The sequence below is a fragment of the Pagrus pagrus genome (assembly GCF_965226575.1).
Source record: "Pagrus pagrus genome assembly, chromosome: 13".
Classification (NCBI taxonomy): domain Eukaryota; kingdom Metazoa; phylum Chordata; class Actinopteri; order Spariformes; family Sparidae; genus Pagrus; species Pagrus pagrus.
The window spans coordinates 30,582,182-30,606,706 of record NC_140197.1 but is presented as its reverse complement, the minus strand read 5'-3'; the positions used below and the strand labels follow the sequence as shown (position 1 = coordinate 30,606,706).

Below are 24,525 nucleotides of genomic sequence, written 5' to 3'. Positions count from 1 at the left end.
GAAGAAGAAGAAGAAGAAGAAGAAGAAAACTGACTTCTTCTTCTTCTTCTTTTTCTTCTTCTTCACTGAAGTTACATGTTTTTGTATTTGCATTAAAATATCAGTAAACAGTCCAGATGTTTTATATTCACAGATTTATTGTCATGAAAAAAAGTTATAACACATTTTATTTAAAAAAAAAACTCAGAATAAAAACAGTCTGTTGAGCCGACTGACTTACTGACTGACTGACTGACTGACTGACAGGCTGACTGACTGACTGACTGACTGACTGACAGGCTGACTGACTGACTGACTGACTGACTGACTGACTGACTGACTGACAGGCTGACTGACTGACTGACAGACTGACTGACTGACTGTTTGGGGCTGATGTTGATCTTCAGAGTTAATAAAGTCTGATATTGATATTAATCAGCTGATACACTGTTTCAGATGTCATGTCGACAGTAAACCTCACTGAGTTGAGTTTTCATCTTCTCCTGCACGATCACATCAAGAGTTTTCACATCAGTAACTATTGTGAATCTGATGAATCTGAGACTTCAGCCCGCTGAACGTCTGTCGGGCTCCAGTCTGTTAGATTGTCTATTTAAAAACACATAAAAGTCATTACAGAAAACACTACATTACCCAGAGTGCAGCACCTACAGTTGATATACAAGCCGGTGTAACTTCAGGGGCTTTTTTCTAAAATAAAAACTCTGACAAAAAGAAAAAAGTTGAAATATTTTGAATATATTAAAGAATGTTTTCGAGTAAAGTCGTCATATTTCAAGAAAGATCTGATGGATGTTTTCCTCTCAGGTGCATCACTTCCTGTTTTTAAAGACAGACGTCCTGTTGGTCCGGTGCTGCCGGCCCGTTTGGTTCTGATTGATAAAAATGAAGATAAGACCTCCACTGGTTGTGCTGACAGTGTGAAGGTGTGAGAGCTTCAAACATGAAGCAGAATCCAGTAAACCAGAAGGCACCAGCTCATTCTGATGAAACCAGCGTGAAGATGATAATAATGTTCTCTAATCAACAGAGACGATCAGCTGGTGATCAAACTCTCTTCTTCTCTCACGGACTCAGATGTTCAGACTGTCTCATGTCTGTACAGCATGTACAATATCAAGCTACAGCTAGCAGCTGGTTAGCTTAGCTTAGCATAAAGATTCAAAACAGAGGAAGCAAAATCCACCAACCAGCTCCTCTGAAGCTCACTGATGGACACGTTTTGTCTCGTTCTTAGCGTCTTCTTTAACTCTGGACAGGCCAGATATTAGCATGCTAACGCTAACGTTTGTTCAGTTAGCGTCTCAGCAGCTCCACCTGCAGTTAGCAGCTGTAAATAGTTAGTAACTAACCTCTTCGTCAGAACTAGTTTGCGATCTGTTTTAATTAAGAGACGGTAAAACTAAACAGCAAACACTGATGTTAGCATGAAGCTAACTTTGAACTTTGAAATGCTGCTGACAGATGTTGAATAATGTAAAGTTTATAAAATATAACATTGTGTAATATCCCCGTCAGTAACGTATTGATCTGTGTGATCGGTGATCAATAATCGCAGCTTTAATCGCGACACTGTCGAGACTCTCGGCGCTGCAGAGCCACAAATAAAACATTTAAACTGGAACAAGTTTCATCTTTGGAAATTTAAATCTACTAAACTATTTTTACATTCAAGTTTTAGTGTTGCCGCGGTAACAGGACGTGATGATGGGCGGGGCCTCAGAGCGAGTAGAGCTTCAGCTGCTCCTCCATGTCTCCCTCCGTCACCTCCCCCAGCGCCTCCTGGTTCTCCCTCAGCAGCAGGAAGATGGCCGCCAGCTGCTCCTGTTGCACCCTGGGAAGTCAGTCACAACACACACACACACACACTCATGAGAGACTCAAGGCTGATGTGTGTTTGTCCTGAGGCCACATTAAAGGACACGTTCACACTTTTACACATAATTCAACAACAATATCATCGAAACTTCAAAATACTTCAGGATTTGTGACTTTAGACGTGAGCAGCAGTTAGATTACCTGCTAACTGCTGCTCACTATAATCTCTGCTGTAGCTATCTATGGCTGTATGCTCGCTGTCGTTAGCTCAGTTAGCCGTGCAGCTAGCGAGTGTGTTTAACGATGAGTTAATGAGGCGATGAAGCTCGTCTTCGTTCAGTAAAAGACAGAAACTTGAACTCAGACAGTATACGGCTGCATTTTACTGTTTAATAAAGAAAATTTGTGTATAAATATTTAATTTTTGAAATTTTTTGACATTTTGAGAGTTTATTTTTGTTTGTTTACGACACTTAAAGCTGCACCACTGAACTATCAGACTGGTTGGTGGCGTTTTAAACTAAAGTTTTTACATAAATATTATTTATTGAACATTTTAATGTCGAAACATTTCAAGAAAAATCATAATATTTTTGAGAACAGTCATGATTTTTGAGATAAAGTTCTTCGGTGGATCTTGAAATATTAAATATTAATAATTATAAATCTAAATTTGATTTTATTCTGCAGTTAAAGAAACTTTTCTCATAAACACACTTTAAAATAATTTCTTCTCTGTTTCAGACACGATAATTGAAGAAATGTGTTCAGAAGATTTTCTCATGAAGTTGATCAAACAAAAACAAGTTATCAATCAGCTGATGTCACATCTTCACGTTTGTTTCGTATCATTTCAGACGTCTTGTTCTGTCTCTACACGGTCACTTGGTGGCGCTGTTGTCTTGTTCGTGACCCACATTAATGTTTATATTGTGACATGACTGCGTGTTGTCGACGCTTCCTGCTGGAACAAACACACAGTTACATCACGTGTTCGTCTCACACATTTATTTCATGTTCAACATTTAAATCAAACACAGAAGAAGAACTCAAAACCTCAAACTGACGCTTTAAATCAGCAGACAGACGGTTTGTTGTTACTGTTTTAACTGGCAGACTAAACTAAACTTCATTTAAATCACAGTTAAATAGTTTTAAAGTCTTTCAACAACACTGTCACACATCATCATCATCATCATCATCATCATCATCATCATCATCTCTCCGTCCTGTAATCAATGACGTCACACTCTGTTTCTGTATTTTCTCCTTCACTTTAAAAATCCTCCACACACACAAAGCAGACGGGTAAAAACGCAGGTTTCCTGAAGGCACTTTGGTGTAAAGACATTCGCTATTCACAAGCAGCTCGTCGCCTGAAGGCTCCGAGGACACGAAGGGTGAAATAAAGAGTCGACTCTGTCGTCGGCGTCCGTCGTCTTCACATCAGCTGGAAGATGAAGACGACTGAAGACGCCGAGCTGCGTCTGATGAGGATCATTCAGGAACTCTGAAGAAGAGACAGGAGTTCAGCTCAGGATCACAAATATAAAACATGATTTTTAATTTGTCAAGACGACTTTTAAAGAAGCAAAGCAGCGAGTTTGAATCATCAGAACATTTAAAACATTTAAACTTGTCAACACGTGTTGAAAATGTCAGAAGAATTGAAGTTATACAGAAACAACTCGCTGGTTTGATCCTTTAAATGTGTTAATGTGTTATTAATGTTAGACTGGATCAATAGTTAGTAATTAATTAGTAATTAAGAGTCGACTCAGATGTGATATCATGAGAAAATAAAGGTTAATAACAGACTGAGGCTGCTCGATGCAACACAACACCTGACTGACTGAAGTTTCATTTTTGGGTGAACTGCTCCTTTAAGTTCTGGTTTTAAGTAATCAATTATGTATTCAGATTACATCACGTCTTTGTAATGTAATGGATTACTTTACTAATTAACTCTGAAATGTAACTTGAACTCTGTAGTCAGAAATCTGACCCGACTGTTGTTCACTGATTAAAATGAGTCAGAACAGAATTAAAACTCGTTACTGTTTTAATTTAAAGGTGCAATACGTAAGAATATAAGAGCTGCAGCTGCACGGCTAACTGAGCTAACACGCTAACAGTAGCTATAGCTGTGGATGTATGGTGCCCCCTGTACTCTAACATAATGCAGCTTTAACTCTGTGTGTGTGTGTGTGTGTGTGTGTGTGTGTCTGTGTGTGTGACGTGTGTCTGTGTGTGTGTGTGTGTGTGTGTTTGCATTAAGAGGTTTCAGATCTGAGCGGCAGCACTCACCGTTAGCTGAGGTGTTAGCAGGTAGCATGCAGGGTTAGCAGGCGAGCAGCACAGCTGGACAGCAGCTGGAATAAATAAATGAAGTAACAGAAGCGAGCGCTCGGCCCTCAGAGACCAGAACCAGAACCAGAACCCAAGCAGCACCACACGGAGGCAGAAACTGAACGTGATGAGGGAAACAGAGCGGTTGTTCTGGAGGATTCCTGGAGTTTGATCAACGTCTGTGATTCTGCTGTTCGCTCTGTCGCACTTTAACTTCTGATGTTTGACGACTGTTTCAGACGTCTCACACATCAGAGCAGCTGTGCAGGTGTGCAGCTGTGCAGGTGTGCGGCTGTGCAGCTGTGCAGGTCTTTGAAAAACCACGATTAACTTTAAAAAGTGATGATCATAAAACGTGTTTGACACAAAACACCAGGTTTCCCTTCACTGGAGCAAAGAGGCCGAATGTATCAGCTCTGAGCCGTCCACATATTTTTTGCCACATATTGTATTTACAAATCTCAAATGTCAGATTATGTGTTTATATGAATAAACACGTCTCTACCTTCATTTTAAAAGTTATGATTTTTAAGACAAAGTTTGGATTCAATAACAAAAATAACCGGATGTCATATTTAACATGTTTTTATGTATTTATTCACATTTTAAAACTTTTGTTTAACGTTTTTCTCTCTGATAATAATTCAGACATCACAACGTGCCTTCAATGAGCTTCATAAACACTTTATATTAACTGTCCAGCTTCAGGTAAAAACACCTGACTGACACTTAAGTTTCAGCTGTAATGACTGTGTTTGTCCTGCAGGGGGCGCTCTCACACAACAACACGTCCTGCTGGGTTATAAAGGTGCAGACAGCAGCTGAAACTAATCAACAGAAGAAGAAACTGTCCTCAGGTAAAACTTTATAATGACATCATTAATGAACGCTTCATTAAACTTCAGTTAACAGACAATTAAATGCTTTTTAAACTGTTTATTAAAGTTTATAAACTTTACAATAAACAATTAATTAATACATTAAAACAGTTAAAACTGCTACAAACTTCTGTTTTGTCTGATGTTAATATTACGTTTGTTTGTTTTGTGGCTCTGAAACACTTTTTTATTCTTAAACTCTCTAAAACATAAAATAACTCTGATAGTTTGAGTTGTTTTCCTGCAGACATGAAGAATAAAATCACTTTATAGAAGAAGAAGAGTTTTCTGAAGCATCAGTGTGATTATATTAATGTCCGGCTGAATGAATCTGCAGGAAAACGTGTGTGAGCCTCAGATATGAACCAACAGAGCTGCTGTGAGTCTGATATGAAATCTGAGCTGCTCTGATACAAACGTCTCCACCCACAGAATCAAACTGGTGAAGATGTGGCACCAGTTCAGCTGCTGGAGGAAACATCTCAGAGGGAGGAAGAAGATTTACTGAAGGAAAAGTACTTCAGTAGAGTCAGGAACATGTAGTTTGATGTATATTAACGATAAATTAATACATTTGAAGTCAATACAAGCTGAACCTTTAAAAACAGTGATTTTCTAAAGGGACTTTTGTATTAAGTTTTCCTCCCTGTCGTCTTATTTACCCTCCTGTTGTCTAGTTTACTTCCCGGTTGTCTTGTTTACTTCCTGGTTGTCTTGTTTACTTCCTAGTTGTCTTGTTTACTTCCTGGTTGTACACACTGCTCGTCCTGATGAGTGTCTCAGTGTCTCAGCGTCTCAGTCCTGAGCTGCAGAGCGTCTCCTTTGTGTTCCCTCTTAAAGCTGAAGGTTCCTATAGGATCCTTTGTGTTTCCTGTATGGACGTCTCAGCGCCTCTAACAACACATGACCCACATCGGCCCGTCCTCCCAGTCCCTCCTTTGTCCCCTGAGTGTGTGTGTACTGGTTTATACTGGGAGGATGCAGTGACAGCAGCAGAATACTGAGAGGATCTGAAACATCCTCCAGCTCTACTACAGAGTACAACACAGTACTACACAGTACTACAGAGTAATACTGAGCAGTACTCCTGCTGTAAACAGATGAACCATGTGACCCAGATACCAGGAGAGCAGGAGGAGGAGGAGGAGGAAGAAGAGGAGGAAGAAGAGGAGGGCAGTGAAGGCACCACAGGGAGGACAGGTGGACTGATGAGCAGGGATAGACTGATAATTGCTGTATAAATGCTGTATTGTAATAGATTACACTACTCAGCTGTGTATAAAGTCATTAAACTGAGCTCCCGTGTAACATTAATGCATCAATAATTATAATCCAGTAATAATAAAAAAGTAAAAATAAAAATTACAGAAATAGTTGAGTAGAATTAAAAGGAGTTTAAGCCCCACCTCCTTTCTCATCTGACCAATCACAGCGTGGAGCAGGCGTGATGTCACACTGAAAGTTACAGAAGCGGTCGGATACAAAAACTTCACATTTCTGTTTTAGACGTTATCAGTTATAAACATTTATAGAGTCACAAAAACTAACTAATCTTTTGTTGTTGTTTTTGAATCACATGTTTCGCACATTAAACAGATTCATGATCTTCTGGTTCTGTTCTGGTTCAGAGAAACATTTTGTGTTTAGTTTTATATTAAGAAATAATAAATAACATCATATTTTTCTATGAATATAATTGGTAGAAAACACATAAAATGTGTGAGTCATCAGTCGATCCGTACTGGTCGGGGTTCTGTCGGGGGGGACTGGAGGTCGGGGAGGACTGGAGGACGGGGAGGACTGGAGGTCGGGGAGGACTGGAGGTTCTGGTGTTACTGGGGGATTATTGAATATAAACATCACCTACCAGCTCCTCCTAACACACTGACAGTCTGCTGGTTTCATTATAGAGAAGTAAAGTCAGACGTAAGCTCTATCCTGAAACGATAAAGTTGGAGGCAGTCACACATTTGTTGTTGCACATTTGAGGCATAAAAAATGTGAATTATCCAGAAAACTGGGCGTCATGCTCGATGTTCCAGATAACCAGGAGTCAGGAGACGAGACGATGAACTGAAGGACAGACGGGGAGGAGGACGACCACCGAGACACAGCTGATCACATACTGACAGGATTCAGGTTTATATATTGTTTTTATATGGAGGACTGAAGCTGACAAAATCAAAAATATAAGTGTCTCAATAAATAAATCAAGTCACCATGAAACACACTAATAGAAATGTTAAACGTCAAATTCATTTTTCTGTTTTTAGTTTGCTTCTGTATATAATCAGCTGTTTAGTCACTTTCTGATTTAATTTTAATTTATCTATTTATCTGAACATAATGCAGCAGAATCAAATAAAGTAATGTAAAAAGATATCCAGGACGAGAAGGATTATGGGAAACAATAAAGTCGTATTTGAACAGGATGAAGTGTAACTGAGTTTCAAGAGTTGTTTAATTTAAAGAAAGAAAAAATAAGATTAAAGAAACTTTATTTATGTTCAGTCGGTACAATTAAATGGGGGAAAAAACAAAATAAATTAAATTAATATTCAATGCATATGTCAGGTTTTAATATTATTTTTGATGCATTAAATGGTGTATAAATATATTTATTGAGCTATTTATTTATTTATCTGTGTTTGATTTTAGCAGCTTCAGTCCTCCATACTTTGATCCCTTAACGTCAGAACTAAACTCACATTCTTCTGAAAAACATTATTTATATAAAAATATAAACCGTGAAGCCCCAAAATAATATATTTGATCCATATCTCAATCATGCAGGTTCACAAGTTATTATCTTGTGGACAAGATATGTAAAAAAATATGTTTTAAAATCATAAATCAAGTTAATTTAAGCACCAAACTACAACTTAAAGGAACAGTTCACCCAAACAGTTCTCCTGAAGGTGAGTAGATGATCCTTTTCACGTTTCATACTCGATGATGCGTTGAACACATTTTGGCTCCACAGGTTTAGTGGAGCTCTGGACTGAGAGTTAAACATCGCTCACATGAGCTGAGCGGAGCTGGAACGAGGAAGTTGGAGGCCGTTCAGCATCGAACTGTTTCCTCCGCTGCAGAAATATTTATTCCTCTGTGAGGTCATCTGGCCCTGAGACACATCTCCACACAAAGACTCTCCGCTGCTCCCAAAACCTCAGCAGGAACACAATAACGCAGCGCTGCCAGGCCGCAGAGACATTTTAACAGCTTCTGGAGTTAAAAAAAAAAACCTGCCTCCAATCAGAGCAGCCGCAGACGTTCACTCCCTGAGCTGACAGGCAGAAAACTGTAAACTAAACTGAACCGTGTCTTTTCCTCACTCGCCCTCTTTTCTTTATCTGGGCTGAAACACTCGGTCCACTTTCAGGCTTCAGGCTCTGAACAGAGACGCTACGTAACACGGGATTACACAACATCTCCCTCTATTCACTCATCGTCCAGCCTCAGGATGTGTCCACCAGAGAAAGTGATGGAGAAGCAGAAGCTGCTCTGTGTGAATCCACCGAGACCGAAAACATTTCTACACATTAAAACTAAGATAAGATCAAATCGATTATTGACGAGGAAAACGAGCGTGACATGAAGCTACGTGACCTGAGAGTCGTGGTGAGAAGACATGTGACTGACAACTGACAACTTTTAGCAGCTCTTCATAAATTAATGACTTTAAAAACAGTTTCTGAAGCTGAAAGGTAGATTGTTGTAAACGTAGGTATTTGTGTAACGTCTGTCTGTCTGTGTACGGCAGAGTTAACGGTATTCATAAATATCTGATTGTGCTAAGCTAACTAACATTGTTTAGTCTTCATCAGCTCGTTGTCCTGCCTGATAAATATTTTAAATGAAACATCAGTATTTTGATGCAAATACTACAGTACTTTTACTCACGTAGGGTTTTGAACGTAGGTCTCTGACTTGAGTGTTTCTACTCTGTGTTTTTTATAGTTTTGGTTCTAATTCTTCCACCAATGTTGAAATCAAAATATAGATTTTTTACCCTAAAAACAATTAGAGCCGCTGGATGAAAATGCTATCGGCCGTAAGCTCGGCTAATTGTTGTGAGGTTAAAAGTAGAAAGGCAGATGTAGGAAATCTCAGCGTAAAGTAAAAGAAACTGTTCATAAGTCTGTTTTTCCTTCAGTTCGCACTAAATCGAGTAAATCTCTTCAGCTGCGTATCGTATCATCACGCTGCAGCTTCAGCAGCTTCAGAAGCTTCAGAAGCTTCAGCAGCTTCAGCAGCTTCAGAAGCTTCAGAAACTTCAGCAGCTTCAGAAGCTTCAGAAACTTCAGCAGCTTCAGAAGCTTCAGAAGCTTCAGCAGCTTCAGAAGCTTCAGAAACTTCAGCAGCTTCAGCAGCTTCAGAAGCTTCAGCAGCTTCAGAAGCTTCAGAAACTTCAGCAGCTTCAGAAACTTCAGCAGCTTCAGCAGCTTCAGAAGCTTCAGCAGCTTCAGAAGCTTCAGAAACTTCAGCAGCTTCAGAAGCTTCAGAAGCTTCAGCAGCTTCAGAAGCTTCAGAAGCTTCAGCAGCTTCAGAAGCTTCAGAAACTTCAGCAGCTTCAGAAACTTCAGCAGCTTCAGCAGCTTCAGAAGCTTCAGCAGCTTCAGCAGCTTCAGAAACTTCAGCAGCTTCAGAAGCTTCAGCAGCTTCAGCAGCTTCAGAAACTTCAGCAGCTTCAGCAGCTTCAGCAGCTTCAGCAGCTTCCTCTCACACCAGCTGCTCTTTCTTTCTTTTCATGCAGGCAAAGGATGAAACGAAACATACAACAGGGCAGCGAGCGGGAGGCGGCTGTGTGTTTGTCTCAACATGCAGACTGATGTCTGACATGTCAGGCATCATGTCAGACTTCATGTCAGACTTCATGCTAACATCATGCTAACATCATGTCTGACATCAGGTCAAACATCATGTCTGACATCATGTCTGACATCATGTCAGACTTCATGCTGTGGGGGCGACAGGAGGTTAAACTGACCTCTGCTCCTCTTCGATCTCCTCCTTCGTCATCATCGTCTCAAACTTGCTCTGTTTCTTCCCCGGAGTGAACGTCACTTTATCTTCAGCTGCAGCCACATCTGACACACAGGAGATACACAGAGGAGACACGGTTAGCCGGCCCGACCCGGTTCAGTCAGCAGTCAAACACTGGCAGCAGAGACTTCAACAGAACCAGAGAATCAGGTGTTTATTGTTGAGTGAGCAGGATCACAGATGTCTGGGACGTTTGACACGGAGCCAAATCAAACCTGAAACTGAAAACCTCTCAGACTGAACTTATGAAAGTATGTGACACCATGTTCACTTCATTCAGTTATTCAGCCTCAGGTGTGTGCTGACGTGTTAGCATTTAATTTACTTCTACATGCTCAACTCCATCATCAACACTCCATTAAACGTTTTTTTCTAAACACCAGTGTTTGAAAAAAAATAATTAAATAAATGTATCTTGTTATTTTATTCTATTCTAAAGCCTGACCAGGGACAAAGACTGCAAATTAGCTGAAGCTAGACGTCTTATATGCATCACATTTTCCCATTTTCTGTGGCAATGTTGTATCGTCCCTGTTAAATAAACATTAAATAAATAAATAAATACATTTGCTCTGTGCTTCTGTCAAACCAGTTGACTCCGGACGTGTCGAGGATGTTGGTGTTTTAGCTGTTTTACCAACGTCAGCTAAATGTGTAACTTGAAAGAATGATACTGTGCACACACACACACACACACACACACACACACACACACACACACACACACACACACACACAACACACACACACACCTGTTGTTCCACCTGTCGTGTCACAGGTTGGAGGGACACAAAGCAGATTGTCAGTCTGGGCAGCGGCTGTTGTTCAAAGCTGCCAAGTGCTTAACTGACTGTTCAAGATTAAAAGCAGATGGCTGCTGCGCCTCCACACACACACACACACACACACACACACACACACACACACACACACACACACACACACACTGTCAATACCTTCGTGTCAGCGGAGACACTGAGGAGACAGGAAGTAAACACCTGGTGAAGAGTCTGAGGTGCTGCTTATTGAAGCTAAGCGTATCGGACCTATCGGACCTGAACACGTTTGTTTCAGTGTCGTGTTGAGACGTAACGTCCTCAGATCTGTCAGATTGTAGATGGAGGAGTTTCTGCTCGGTGGATTCGTGGGATTATATTAATATTTTACTGTAAACGTGTTGATTTTGAATATTTCCTCTCTGAGCCTGCAGCGGTCCGGTCCTCCTCCAGCGCGGTGTCACTCAGTGAACCGGTGTCAGAGGAGCCTCTCGGCTCAGATCTGCCGGCTTCTTCCTTATCAGCCGAGCACAGCCGCTGGCATCTGCCTGCTGCAGCAAGCTGCCGGTCTGCTCCAGTCAACAAAGGAAGCTGCTAAGACTCAAGAATCCAATTAGATATAATTAGATATAATTAGATATAATTAGATACATGACTCAGGAGAAGAAAAGCTTCTGCCAGCGACACGTCAGTCCGTCTGTCAACGGACCAGCGACCATCGTCTGTGACGTCACGCTCAGAGCGCGAAGCTCGAAGAGGCAAGTTCATTTTATATGTTTCACATGACTTCTTCTTGTTTTATTGTTTTTATCAGGAATATTATTTTTATGACCTTTAATCCTTCACTGTTATTTTCTTTGGTTGTTCTTTCTGATAATTGTTTGTTTCTGTTACAAGAGACGAAATAAAGAAATATTAAAACTATAAACGATGCGGTCTTTACTTCCTGTCTGCGGCGCTCAGCTCCGAGCTCATCGGATCGTACGGACGACGTGAATCTTTAAAAACTAAAATATAAAAATAGGATTTATTCTGCTGACTCATGTTGAGCACTGAGGAGGAAGACGATGACGTTTACAGCCTCACATTAAATAAACATCATTTTCATTTGTTTATTTATGTACTTAAGTCTTTATTTATTCTGGAGGCTTCTGCTGCACACGACCCAAACACTGGTACTGAAGTCATTTTTAACTTCAGAGTTTCAGAGTGTTTATTGCTCGATGAGCTCGATGATGTTCGTGTTCAGTTGGACCCAAAAACTAAACCTGCTGCTTTGTTTTGTTTAGTTTGCTTTGATGAGTTTGATGTTGATCCGTCACATCTGGACGAGACCGGGTCAGATTAATGAGACCGGGTCAGATTAATGAGACCGGGTCGGATTAATGAGACCGACTGTGACACAGTGAGACAGAACTCAGAGGTCGGTATAAATGTGCATTACAAACAAACCCTCTAAATAAACTGAACACATGTCCACTGAGAGTCTTACCGCTGTTCACCATGGTCTCTGGTTCTGGTTCTGGTTCTGGTTCAGGTTCAGGCTCAGGTGCTACCTCGACAACAGGTTCAGGGGTCGGCAGGCGGTCTTCTGTGGTTCCAGGGATCAGCTCAGGTAAGGACTCCTCCACGACAGGTTCAGGTTCAGATACCGGTTCAGACTCGACCACAGGCTCTGGATCTGCCTCTGGGACAGGCTCTGGGATTGATACTGGTTCTGGGAGAGATTCAGGTACAGACACTGGCTCTGGTACAGGTTCTGGCTCTGGGGTGGGTTCTGGTACTGCAGCTACCTCTTGTGCTGCAACTGGTTCTGGAACAAGTTCTGGTTCTGGTACAGTCTCTGGTTCTGGGACAGGTTCTGGGACTTTTACTGGCTCTGGAACTGGCTCTGGAACTGGCTCTGGTGCCTTAACTGGCTCTGGAATTGGTTCTGGAACTGGTTCTGGTGCCTTAACTGGTTCTGGAACTGGTTCTGGTAGTGGCTCTGGTGCCTTAACTGGCTCTGGAATTGGTTCTGGTACTGGTTCTGGTGCCTTAACTGGTTCTGGTGCTTTTACTGGTTCTGGAGCTTTTACTGGTTCTGGTGCAGCCTGGAGAGACAAAATGTTTCAAACAGTTAACTTCTTTCAAAATAAAAGCACAAAAATCATCAGAATGTTAAAAATGACATTTCATGTTAAATTCCTCAGATGAACAAAGTCTGCGGTTCTGATCCAATGTGTACTAAACACATCATCAGCTGAGGTGCTTGTTGTCATAGCAACATTGTGTAAATAATAAACCCTCTGCTGTGCTGACAGCTGATTGGCCGGCTGACCTCTGACAGACTGACTGACTCGTGTCAGTTGCAGCTCCTCGTTGAGGATCAGCCGCCGCCTGCCGCTGACACCAGAACAAACTGAGCCCACTTCAGTGTCTGCCAACCTGTCACACACACACACACACACACACACACCCATCTCGTCCTCCCTGCTCGTCCTACACCTGTCCGTGTCTTCTGTAAAGTGCTGACTCTGCTCTGATCATCTGAGCAGCAGCTCTGGTTTCTCCAGCAGCTCTGAGCCGAACAGACAAACAGCAGCTTCATTAACGACTCGTCACTGAGGTTTTCTTTAATGACGCGTTCAATAAAAACAGAAAACCAAACAATGTAAAGACGAACAGACCTTTTTCTTTTCATTCCTTTTAAACACTCAGGAGCGTCTAGTTTTAAGTAGAACAGCTGGTTTGTTAGGATCCATTTTAATTGAGCTTCATGCTTCTTGACTTGACCCGTTTCAGTAGAAGCTCGGTCCAAGAACGTACAAATATGAGTTCTCTTCTCATTTTTATTATTCTTGACAGTCAGTAATGAGTTTTCTTACATGCTGTGAGATCGAACACATGTTTAGATTAGCCTGTTAGCATGAAGCTAGCTTTAAGGTCCTGTTGGCTTCATTCAAACAACATCAGCAGAGAATTCAAAGATAATCCAAGATTGCAAAATACCTTTTTAGTCTGATTAGCTTCTAAATAGCCTCAATTAGCTCCTTTTGTAATGTTTATTTATTAGTAGCCACTTATTAACAAGTCAAACCAGATACAGACGAACTGTGTAGTTCTTTTAAATTAACTTCATCAATGGTTTTATGAACTGAACAATACCATGATAATGTAGCATTAGCTTAAATTCAGCTCCATTTAGCTTAGAGTTAGTTGTTCTTTTAGCTTAGTATTAGCTTAATTTGGGGTCCATTTAGCGTGGATCCTGCTGAAAACACAAACATCTTACAGTAACCAGCCGTGTTGGTCTGGGGAGTTAGCACGCTGAAAGTTTTTTTATGCGTCTCTTTAGCTTAGAGTTAGCATCAAGGCATCTCTTCTGCCAACTACAGGATGGACTGGTGACTAGTTAGCTCACAAGCTAGCCAACAACATGTAACTCAGGTTGTTAGAAGGTGGCTAGGTGTTTCCCCCTGCTTCCAGTCTTTGTGCTAAGCTAGGCTAAAAACATCCTGGACTTATCTCTGTTGTTTACTGGATGCAGAGACATGAAACAAAGATCAATCTTCTCTTCAGGAAACAACTATATTTTAAATCATCCTGTGGTTACATCATTCGACAGCAGAGATATCAGGACCAGGAGACGGACTTTCACAAAAGAGACTGCAGAGTTCTTGTCTGGTCCAATCAGTCAAATCCAGCCTCGACCCGGACAGACGCCACAGTTCAGCTACTGATGACTCACTGTGGTGACAACTGGTGGCATCATGGGAGGTCAGACAGTGAAATGCATCAGTCCTGACTGTATTAAACCGTCCCACTGGGCCGTCTGCTGCCAGCCTGGTTCCTTAATCCCACAGCAGCCGCCCTCACGCCCTCCGACAGGAATGCAGAAACATTTCCTCAGCCTCTGAATTCCTGAACCATGAAACACCAAAATAATCTCAACGGCAAAGTGCCGACTCGCTGAAACAATGTGCTCCGGGTCAGGATGCTAAATGCAGCGTCATTAAATCACTTTATGAGTCAGCGGGATGATAAACTGTATTCTCAGGCCCGGCTTGTACCGGCATCCTAAATTGGTCAGATATGTTTGTTGGGTGATCCAACATGAGATCATCGTGAGTCTTTCAGGCTGTGACCGTTATAGTTCTGCTCAATCAATCAAGCTGCATTAGAGAGATATGAAAACTCATTTCTGCCAGAAAAAGATGAATGAATGTCAGAATGACAGAGTTTAGATTTGTAGGTGTGAGATCAGGATTATAGGAAACACTAAGATACTATAGAAACCAAGGTAATAAAATACTAAACCAAATCATGATAACCAGAGTAAATCAAGATTATGAGACACTACACCATAATTATGTTCAGATCATGATATTCCTCATAACATTTGTCAGATGCTGCATGAAGATTATAAAACTCTAAATCAAGATAAGAACATAATCAGATTAAACATATTGTAAGATAAATATAAAATCATCTGTATTTCTCAAAGAATCAAACTAAAACAAAGCTCTGACACGTTTGGAGAACGAGCTGTGCCGCTGTGGATTAAATCATCTCGGCCTTCACAACCTCTGAGAGCACTTCCTGGATAATTGTATCCTGATCTGTAACATTACACTGAGTGCTTCACTCGTAAAAGCCATTTTAGCTCAGCAGCAGAGGAGCATCAGATCTGCTGGCACGAGGAAACAACCTGAGCAAACACTGAGGAAGCAGCTCCAGTTGGTGAAGAGCCGGAGGCCGAACACAGCAAGCTGTTCGGCCAGAGCTGAGAGCCTCCGTTACTACACATGCACAGACGGACAGACGGACAGATGGACAGACGGTCAGTCAGTGATGCTGCTTAGCATTTATCTAAAATATTCTTAGTTTAAAACATTCAAAACATGAAAACCTCCTCCTGATGGTCCAGACCTCCCCTGTGCTCCGAGCTCCCTGTCCGAGCAGACTGATAGGGCCGCTAGCTGCACAGCTAACCGAGCTAACTAGCTTTACATGTTTGGCTTCATTTCCCGAGATGATGACTGTTTGGTCCTTGATTTCAGACGCAGCTTCTTGATCGTCTGAACTGTCAGGAACACATTTAGCCGCCCGTCACACCGAGACTCGGAGGAGTGAGGGTCTCCTCCAGTGTGCCGACTCCGTCTGTAAACTGTTGACTCTCACAGTATCTCTGGTGCTGCTCTGCTTTACTTGCGGTCTGATACGGTGGTTTATGAGCTGTAGTTTCCCTGGTAAACACACTGACCTCTTCGGCCTCTCTCTCGGTCCACTGCTGTGCCTCTCGAGGTCGCCCATCCCCCGGAGCCGCTCTTCGCAGCAGTAGTGTCTCTGGACCGGTGAGGTCGAGCGGACAGGCTGACTGCTGAAGTGGTCGCTGTGTTTACCGGGACAACTACGGCCCTCAGTCCGATGTGTTCAGCTCTGCAGCCGGCCGAGTGTTTTACAAACCAACCACAAGCACAACTCAAGCACAACTCAGCACCAGAGTGAGATCATGAGCGCTGACGGGGGGGAAAGCTCGCCGGTGTGGCAGCATTTTTATTCATTTGTGTATTTTCATTGTTGTGTTAACAGAATTATAACCTGCCAATAATTTTCCGTCTTGAGAACGAATGTTTTCTGATTATTGTGATGTTTGTGAGAGAAACAAGCAGAGAGGTTAAACTGACGGTTAAAGTCCAGTTAACATGTTTTACTTTAACTAGCTGTCAGTGTCAGACCAGGACAGAGCAGCTGTGAGACAAACGTTACGGAGGAGGAAGTACGATGTGTCTCTGAAATGAGGTGCAGCTGGTGTGTTTGCTGAGGAAGAAACAGCAGGAGCATGTAGCGAGTCCAGAGGGAGGCAGGCTGGCATGTGTTGTGTCAGAGAGCTTCAGTCTCCGCTCGGCCTCGCTGTCCAAACACAGACTCATTGTTCTGCTGCCTCATGTCCACCTCGGCTCTCTGACGCCGCCTCCACTGATGGAGGACACAGCGAGACACGTCCAGTCTGTCCTGCAGGGAGACCGTCTGTCCTCTGCAGGACTGTCTGTCCTCTGCAGGGAGACCGTCTGTCCTCTGCAGGACTGTCTGTCCTGCAGGGAGACCGTCAGTCTTCTGCAGGATTGTCTGTCCTGCAGGGAGACCATCTGTCTGTCCTCTGCAGGACTGTCTGTCCTCTGCAGGGAGACTGTCTGTCCTCTGCAGGGAGACCATCTGTCTGTCCTCTGCAGGACCGTCGGCTCTCTCAGGTGTTGACTTCTGACAGTGTCGAGGTGGATCCACTGTGACGACACGTGCGCTCACATCAGGATCAAACCTCAGCATCAGGCTCAGCGCTCTCGTTTTGTGTCTCTTCAGTCTGGTACCGGCCCGCTTGGCTTCCTCAGTGGAAACAACAGAACAACTCGTCCTCTGTGCAGCTTTTTTTTTTCCTTTCAGCTCGCCCGTTACTGTCAAAAGCTTCTGAACTCTCCTCCGTATCATCTTCATCACATCCCAAAACAAAAAGTCCAAACCGTGCCAGGATGGGCCCTCACTGCTGGGTGTGGTTCTGGAATCACCACAGAGGAGGAATTAGCTGCCATGCTGTGATATTACAGCCATTGTTTTCTCCTGGATTTGACGCCCAGCCAACAGCTCTGAGCGCAGCAGAGAGGCAGAGGTGTCGTCAGACCGGACCGGACCAGACAAGGCCCGGCTCCAGAGGGAGGAGGAGAGGCAGGAACTGGGCCAGGCCAAGGGGGGAAATACCAGCAGAGGTATGTCAGACAACAGGAGGTCCGATGAGAACACAGCGCTGATAAAACCCAGAGAGACCAGGGGTCTGTGAACGCCACGCAGGCCACACCCCCCGGCCTCTGGACAGAGAACAGCTGAGTCATGGGACCAACATCTGGGTACTTTAACCTTGAGTCAGGCCCCGCCCCCTTTATGGCGAACGCAGACGCTCTGAGCTGACAGGTGGTAAATTCTGATGTCTTTTCAAATTAAAAGTATAAAAATAAGAATAAATTACTGCTTTTTAGATATTCAGAGCCCAAAACCTTCAGTCAGGAGACTCATCGTGACTCAGCCTGGCTAACAACACCAGGCCTACCAGGTTACCTCGCTCCCCTGGACATAAAAACTGTGGTTCAGTGGTTCAGTGACTGCCTGAAAATAACGTTTAAAACACATTTTTCCCAACAGGTTACATTTCACTCATTACATCCACAGTGACTGTTAGTCTGACTGACGACAGTTTAATATTTTATATTTAGCACTTTAACAGCTGTTTTCACTCAGACGGGGGCGTGGTCCTTCTGACGGATGCTGCTCCAGAATAAAGGTGGAGGCCGTGAGGGAGATACATTTCTGAATTATGACAAAAGCATTTTTAGACTATTGTAACAAATAAACGTTAGAGGAACACAAAGATCTGAGAATTATGACGGGAAATAAAAATGATGAACTGAACGAACAGGAAAAGACTCGCTCACTGTCAACTTCACCTGACGTTAAGTTTAACAACGTTTCAACCCAACAACCCAACAGATATACTGCAGACTGCAGAATTATAACAAAGATTATATTATATATATATATTTTAATTATGACACTGGTGCTATAAACCATTGGATACCATCGTCCTCAGGTGAACTACTTTTAGAAATGATTTAACTGTCCTGAACCAAAGTGAATTGTTTCTTTGTAGGTGTCATATTATATATTTCATGCAGACCCGGCAGGTCCGGTCCTGTGATAGTTGACTCTGGCTCTGTTCTGTCCAGACGGCAGCTGCTCTCTCACCGTCCGTCCTCCTTCAGACCTGCATGAATATGTGCACACTCACGTGTCCAAATATGGAGAGAGCTGCGTCGCCACGAGCAACACGCCGGTAATTTTCAAAGAATGAGGAGAAGAAACAGTCTGAATAAAGCTGCTCGCTAACTTCACTTTGTTCTGCAGACTCACAGCAGTTCTCTTCATCGCTCACTCTTCTCATTTTCAACACATTTTTGATCCCGTGCATGAATAAAACTCGTCCTCACAGACTTCATTAGAATAACAAAAGGCTGCGACAGTTTAATGCATAAATTACAGGATGAAATGCAGCTAATGTGCTCGTTGCCTTTTAAGGCTGCAGGCTGGACGGAGGTGGAGCCGCTGCAGCTGCAACTTTAGAAGATGGAACAGGACAACATGCTAAGAACATAAATGTCAGAGAGCCATACTGGGCCTCGGGTCAGATGGCAGAGATACAACGAGCATCTGCAGGGCTGTAAATCTGTGCACAGGACGCTGCTGCAGTCAGGTACTGAGAACAGACTGGACCATGGAGACACTGCAGGCTGCTCAGGGTCCGTTTATACAGGACCAGGTTATTATTACACGTAAAGTACTAAAAGTGTAACTTGTAAAAATACTCTGTTCCCTGGTCATGATATCATGCTAACAGACTGAAGCTAAAGCTAACACAGTCTGTTAGCATGATATCATGCTAACAGACTGAAGCTAAAGCTAACACAGTCCTTTCGGTGAGGACTATCAGAGGTGTTTTGCTGATGTAACATCTGCTGTAACGTTGATGCAGATGTGGGCAGAGCTGCTAACGTTAGCCTAAATTCTTACAGCACCTACGACCAGCTTCACTGTACAAGTGCTCGTCATGAACACAGACAATTTTTCATTTTTAATGTAACCCCACAAGTTAAAAATACTAGTGTAGGTAGCGAGCTGGTTAGCCATTCATGCTAATGTTAGCAGCTAGCATGAGAGCTGACGAGGTTTGTCTGTTGCTGACATCACGGTCTGAACGGTCTGTAGCTAACGTCCTCGTTAGCAATGTTCTGGCCTTGCTAACGAGGTTTATGTTGGTGTTGGCCTATTATTATGAACACATAACATAACTGGCATAAATGTTGCTAACTTTAGCTTTAGCTCAACAAATTTACTTTTACTGAGCAACTGCATCTGTTAGCTGAACAGAACCAGAACAGAGTTTACCGTCATCTTACAGTTTTTACTTACATACCCAGATACGTCTCCTCATCTCCACACATCCTGCAAACAGCTGTTCATAAAACTAAAAATATGTTTTAAATCAATTTGAGCCGTGCTCATACTGCTTTTGTCCACAGGGGGCGCCACGGTCAACGCTTTTAGCAGCTTTAAGTACAAATATAACCTCCTCAGAACTGTACGGAAGTACTCGAGTAAATGTTTGTAGTCAAACTCCACCACTGCTCCTCTCCTTCAGTTGTTTGTTGACAGGTTTCTTTAACTTCGACTTTTTATAAAAAAAACTGATTTCTTCTATTATTTCAGGTCCATCACAAACCGTCTGGCAGCAGCAGACAGTATTAAACTGATTCTGAGTAAAATATTATCACAGCAGACAGAAATGGCGGCAGTAGGTCGTTCACCACCGCGTCTTCACGTGGAGCTCACAACATGCTGTGTAACATAAAACGGAGCTGTCGTGTTGGTCTGAGCCAAATATAACAGAGTCACTGTGAGACGTTCACTGACATCAATCTTTATGCTGAGTGTCAGCGAGCAGCTAAATTCTGCAGTCACGCCCTCCTGTCCGCTGATAAGGTTTCAGCACTGAGAGGTCGCCCTCACTGTCTGTACCGTACAGCTGCAGCAAAGCATCATGGTCTTTTTACAGCTTTCTCTGTGGGCATAAAGGAGGTCTGTGTGGAGCTGAGACACAGACGGGCTTGTTGTTTCGGCCTTTGTCTGTGAGGGAGTCTCAACAGTTAGCCTGTGGTTAGCTTATAGCACCAACATCACTGCACCAGGGTTCACTTAAAAATTACAGTTTTTATTTACAGGCTGCTGGTGGTAGCCATGTCGCTAACACAGCGGCACCACAGGGAAACTCCAGGAGGGAAGAGCACAAGTTGTTTTTCTGCTCGCAGTTTATTTTGAGGCTCAAACTTCAAGACTTTAACTTCAGTGACAGAGTCCGTCCTCCACCTCAGCCCTGTGGATCCTGTGTTTACCGGTGCAAGTTGCAATTCTGGTTGCTAAAACAGCAGCAGCTTAATTAAACTAACAAGAACCAAATGCCAATAAAACACGAGTCAGATTTCATTTGTCGCTTTTTGAATCTTGGTGCTGCAGCTCATGATGAAATAATTCAAACTGATGTGAACTGAAAGTTAAAGTGTGATTAAAACTGTCCAGGACTCGACTGAAGAACGTTGAAGAATCCATTAAAGGACGTGGAAATGTGAATTTACAGCCTGTTGAAGCGAACTCAGTCTGTTCTGGCTGAATCGGCAGGATGAAATACCAGAACAGACCTCCCAGTTGTCAAACATCACATGAAGCCATGTGAGCAGTCACACCCACGTCCACCTCTCCCCACAGCAGAGAACATCTCAGACATGTGACACCGTGAACACACACAGGTGTAAATATAGGATTCATGTCGCCACCAAATATAGACGCTCAGTCTGTCCGTCGCATGTTACAGCCGCCGTGGGCACATTCTCCAGGCTGTGAAGGCTGCAGGTGGAGAAGGTCACAACCATCCAACACATGATGGTCGGACCTCCGGAGACTAACTGTGTCCAATAAAAGCTGATTTACATGTCAGATCAGAACCACAGTGACTCCAGCTGTGGACGCTTTAAAACAGTTCATAACATTTTCATAAAGTCTGTCACTGTGTGCACAAGCAAATCAGCATCCAGTGGCCACAGATGGTGACGTGTCAGGGTGTCAGCATCAACCATAACCAGGCAGAAATATGTGACAAGAGAGAAGTGGACACCAGCTGCTAACTGCTGCTAACTGTAGCTGCTGTCAGCTAGTTAGCTCAGCTAGCCATTAATCTAGTGATCCAGAGAGGGAGCTCTGACCGAGGCGAGCTGGTTAGCATGCTAACTAAAGTAGCTATCTCGGGTACAGAGACTTCACTACACTTCACTGATTATTAGACGTGTTAACAATCAATAGTCAGTTAATCATTTATTTGAGCTTTTACATAATGACAGCGTTAATTAGCTTGCAGTAGCCTGAAATTGCTGCAACCGCTATATGATATTTTTTAGCATATTGTGCACATGCTGCTATACAGATGTTCACTATCTTAGATTAGCATGTTAGCATGCTAAAAATAGCTCATCATCAGTGAACACAGATTGGAGGCTGACATGATGTCATCAGTTATTGAGGCTATAATGCTCTCTTCATTATTTTATGAGACATTGACAAGACTGTGTTCATTGTACACAGACATCATGGCAATAAAGTTGAGTTGAACTCAATAAAGTCATTAAGCAGTTTAAAGTGAAGTCATCCTGATGATTAACTGTTCAGAAACTGTAAAACGAGCGTCAGGAAACAAAACGCTTCACAGAGAAGACAGAAGAGAGGCTGTGTCTTAGTTAAATGTTTCAGTCTCGATCATAAATCTCTTATCTTTCTATAAAAAACACAGAAAGCTGTGAGATCAAACGTCTTTGTGTTGTCTTTAATTTATTAAATCGGTCAGTTGATTATAAAACACTGATAAAGTCGCCTTCCTCTTCAATGTTACTGCAAATTCTGCACATTTACATTTTTTTCGTCCAAAATAAAGAATTAAAGTCATTTTAAATGTTCAATCATATTCATGTCGGTTTAATTTGTCCTGAAATAAAATCAGTTATCAGTATAATGTGCAGTTTCTCTACAGTGTAAACAACTGAGGACACTTTAATCATCCTCTTTATGTTAATTTAGGCAAATGTTTATTGTTTGTGAGATTATGACCGGACTGTTGACTGTACGCAGGAGTCATGACGATACAGTTGAACTGAATCAACTCACTGAAGGTAACACAACTAAAGTTGTGATGTTTGTGTTGTTGTTTGTTTCAGGAAATCTTTTTACTTCTTTACTTTTAGCTTTTTGGCTCATTCTGGTATTTTTACTGAAGTGTTGAGCTGTTTGTGTTGTTTGTGTTGTTTGTGCTGTTTGTGTTGTTTGTGCTGTTTGTGTTGTTCTGACTTAAAGCAGCACAACACAAAGATCTTCAGACAAACTCTCTTTGTTCTCATGAATACACAAACTGACCTTACAGGACAATTTACACTGTTTTACTGTGTTTGTACGTGGCGGACCCTGCCACCTCTCCTGCTCCAAACAGTGTTGTGGGGACTTATTTTTCTAAGAGCAGCTCGTTTATTCACTGATGGAACAAATTCATATTTCTGACTTCAGACCTCAGTCTGAATTTCCTTTAAATAAAATAAAATAAAACAAAATAAAATAAAATTAAACCTCCTGCTTCATGTGTCTGCTGTCTTAGATGTTTGAAGTACTGGTCACTGACGTGATTTCAGACTTATATAATAACAGAATACTGAATAAATACCTTTTAAATGTTACTGAAAATTCAATATATTTGAATTGTTTTTACCAATATAAGGAGTTTAAAGTGATTTTCTGTACATGTATATATTTGTTTCTATCTTTAGTCTATTGTTCTTGTTTAAACATTTTATTCTGAGCATCTTTAATTAAAACATGTTTTTCTGGATTAACAAAGTTTTTGTGGCTTTTACAGATTTATACAGAATTAAAAGGAGAAGTGTGTTTTCTCAGTGAAATAATCAATACGAGTTTCTAATAACTTGTGATTATTGGACATTTTCCAATAAATCAATAACATCACATTGATGATGGGTCTGACCTTCACGAGTGAGCTCTTCTCGGCGGGTCCGACCTCCTCCACGGCCGGAGCCGGAGGTTCTGGTCGCGGTGGGGCCAGAGCTCTGGACGGGGGGACGTCATCTCCGTAGCCGACTTTGGGCTTCTTGCTCTGGGCAGAGGAGGAGGAGGCGTCGGGCTTCTTACTGAGCAGCGAGGAGGCGAAATAAATGGCCACGACGGTGAAGATGATGGCGGGAATAATGACGGCCGGGTCCAGATCCATCATGGCGGATTATTAAACAAGATAAAGTTAAAGTGTGTTCCGTGCGTGTGTGTTCAGTGTGTGTGTGTGTGTGAGAGAGGAGGACGGTGTGTGTATCAGGCTGCGGTCACACACACACTGAGCTCAGCCTCTCCTCCGCACGGGCTAACACCGACACACACACTTCCGGAGGTGTTTCAAAAATAAAAGGCCTTACCGGAAGTGTATGTTACTGCCTGTTAGATGTCAAAATAAGACATGAAAACAGACCTAAAGCAGCAGTTAAATGTAATCAAGTACATTTACTCAAGTAGGACTGCTGTACTCCGGAGGTAGAGGCAGTGTTGTAAAAAGTACCCAAGAGTTTGGATTCCAGGTCATGTGATCAATTGACTCAAAACCATGTTATGATCATGTACCTACACTGGCTGCATGAGATACACCTCTTGTTTTTGCATTTTACATCTGTAAATATTTTTTATTAATTTTTATATGTAAATATTAACATTTTAGCTCAATAGCTCCCAGGTACTAGCAATTTAGCTCAATAGCTTCCAGGTCATGTGATCAATTGACTCAAAATCAGTGTGGGATCATGTAACTACACTGGCTGCATGAGATACGCCTCTTGTTTTTACATTTTACATCTGTAAATATTTTTTATTAATTTTTATATGTAAATATTAGCATTTTAGCTCAATAGCTTCAAACACAGTATCTCTGCTTTAAATATCCCACATTTTCATTTTGAAAACAGGAAGTCGGTACACGCTGTAGCCGT

At 42.3% G+C, this 24,525-nt stretch overlaps 1 protein-coding gene across 3 annotated transcripts; it reads right to left on the bottom strand.

Moving 5' to 3' along the window:
• Window positions 1-117: 117 nt before the first annotated feature.
• On the bottom strand, window positions 118-23,895 carry LOC311267445 (uncharacterized protein). Of its 3 annotated transcripts, XM_084370522.1 has the most exons (5): window positions 23,523-23,895; window positions 12,360-12,960; window positions 10,036-10,135; window positions 6,913-6,983; window positions 2,812-3,328 (listed from the first exon to the last, which is right to left on the bottom strand). In XM_084370522.1, exons 1-4 carry the CDS (start codon window positions 23,766-23,768, stop codon window positions 6,950-6,952), a joined length of 981 nt encoding a protein of 326 aa, XP_084226648.1. In that variant the 5' UTR covers window positions 23,769-23,895; the 3' UTR covers window positions 2,812-3,328; window positions 6,913-6,949. The 3 variants fall into 3 exon arrangements, with proteins under 3 accessions (XP_084226647.1, XP_084226648.1, XP_084226649.1); XM_084370521.1 differs by lacking the exons at window positions 2,812-3,328; window positions 6,913-6,983 and adding an exon at window positions 118-1,834; XM_084370523.1 differs by lacking the exon at window positions 6,913-6,983.
• Between the last annotated feature and the right edge of the window lie 630 nt (window positions 23,896-24,525).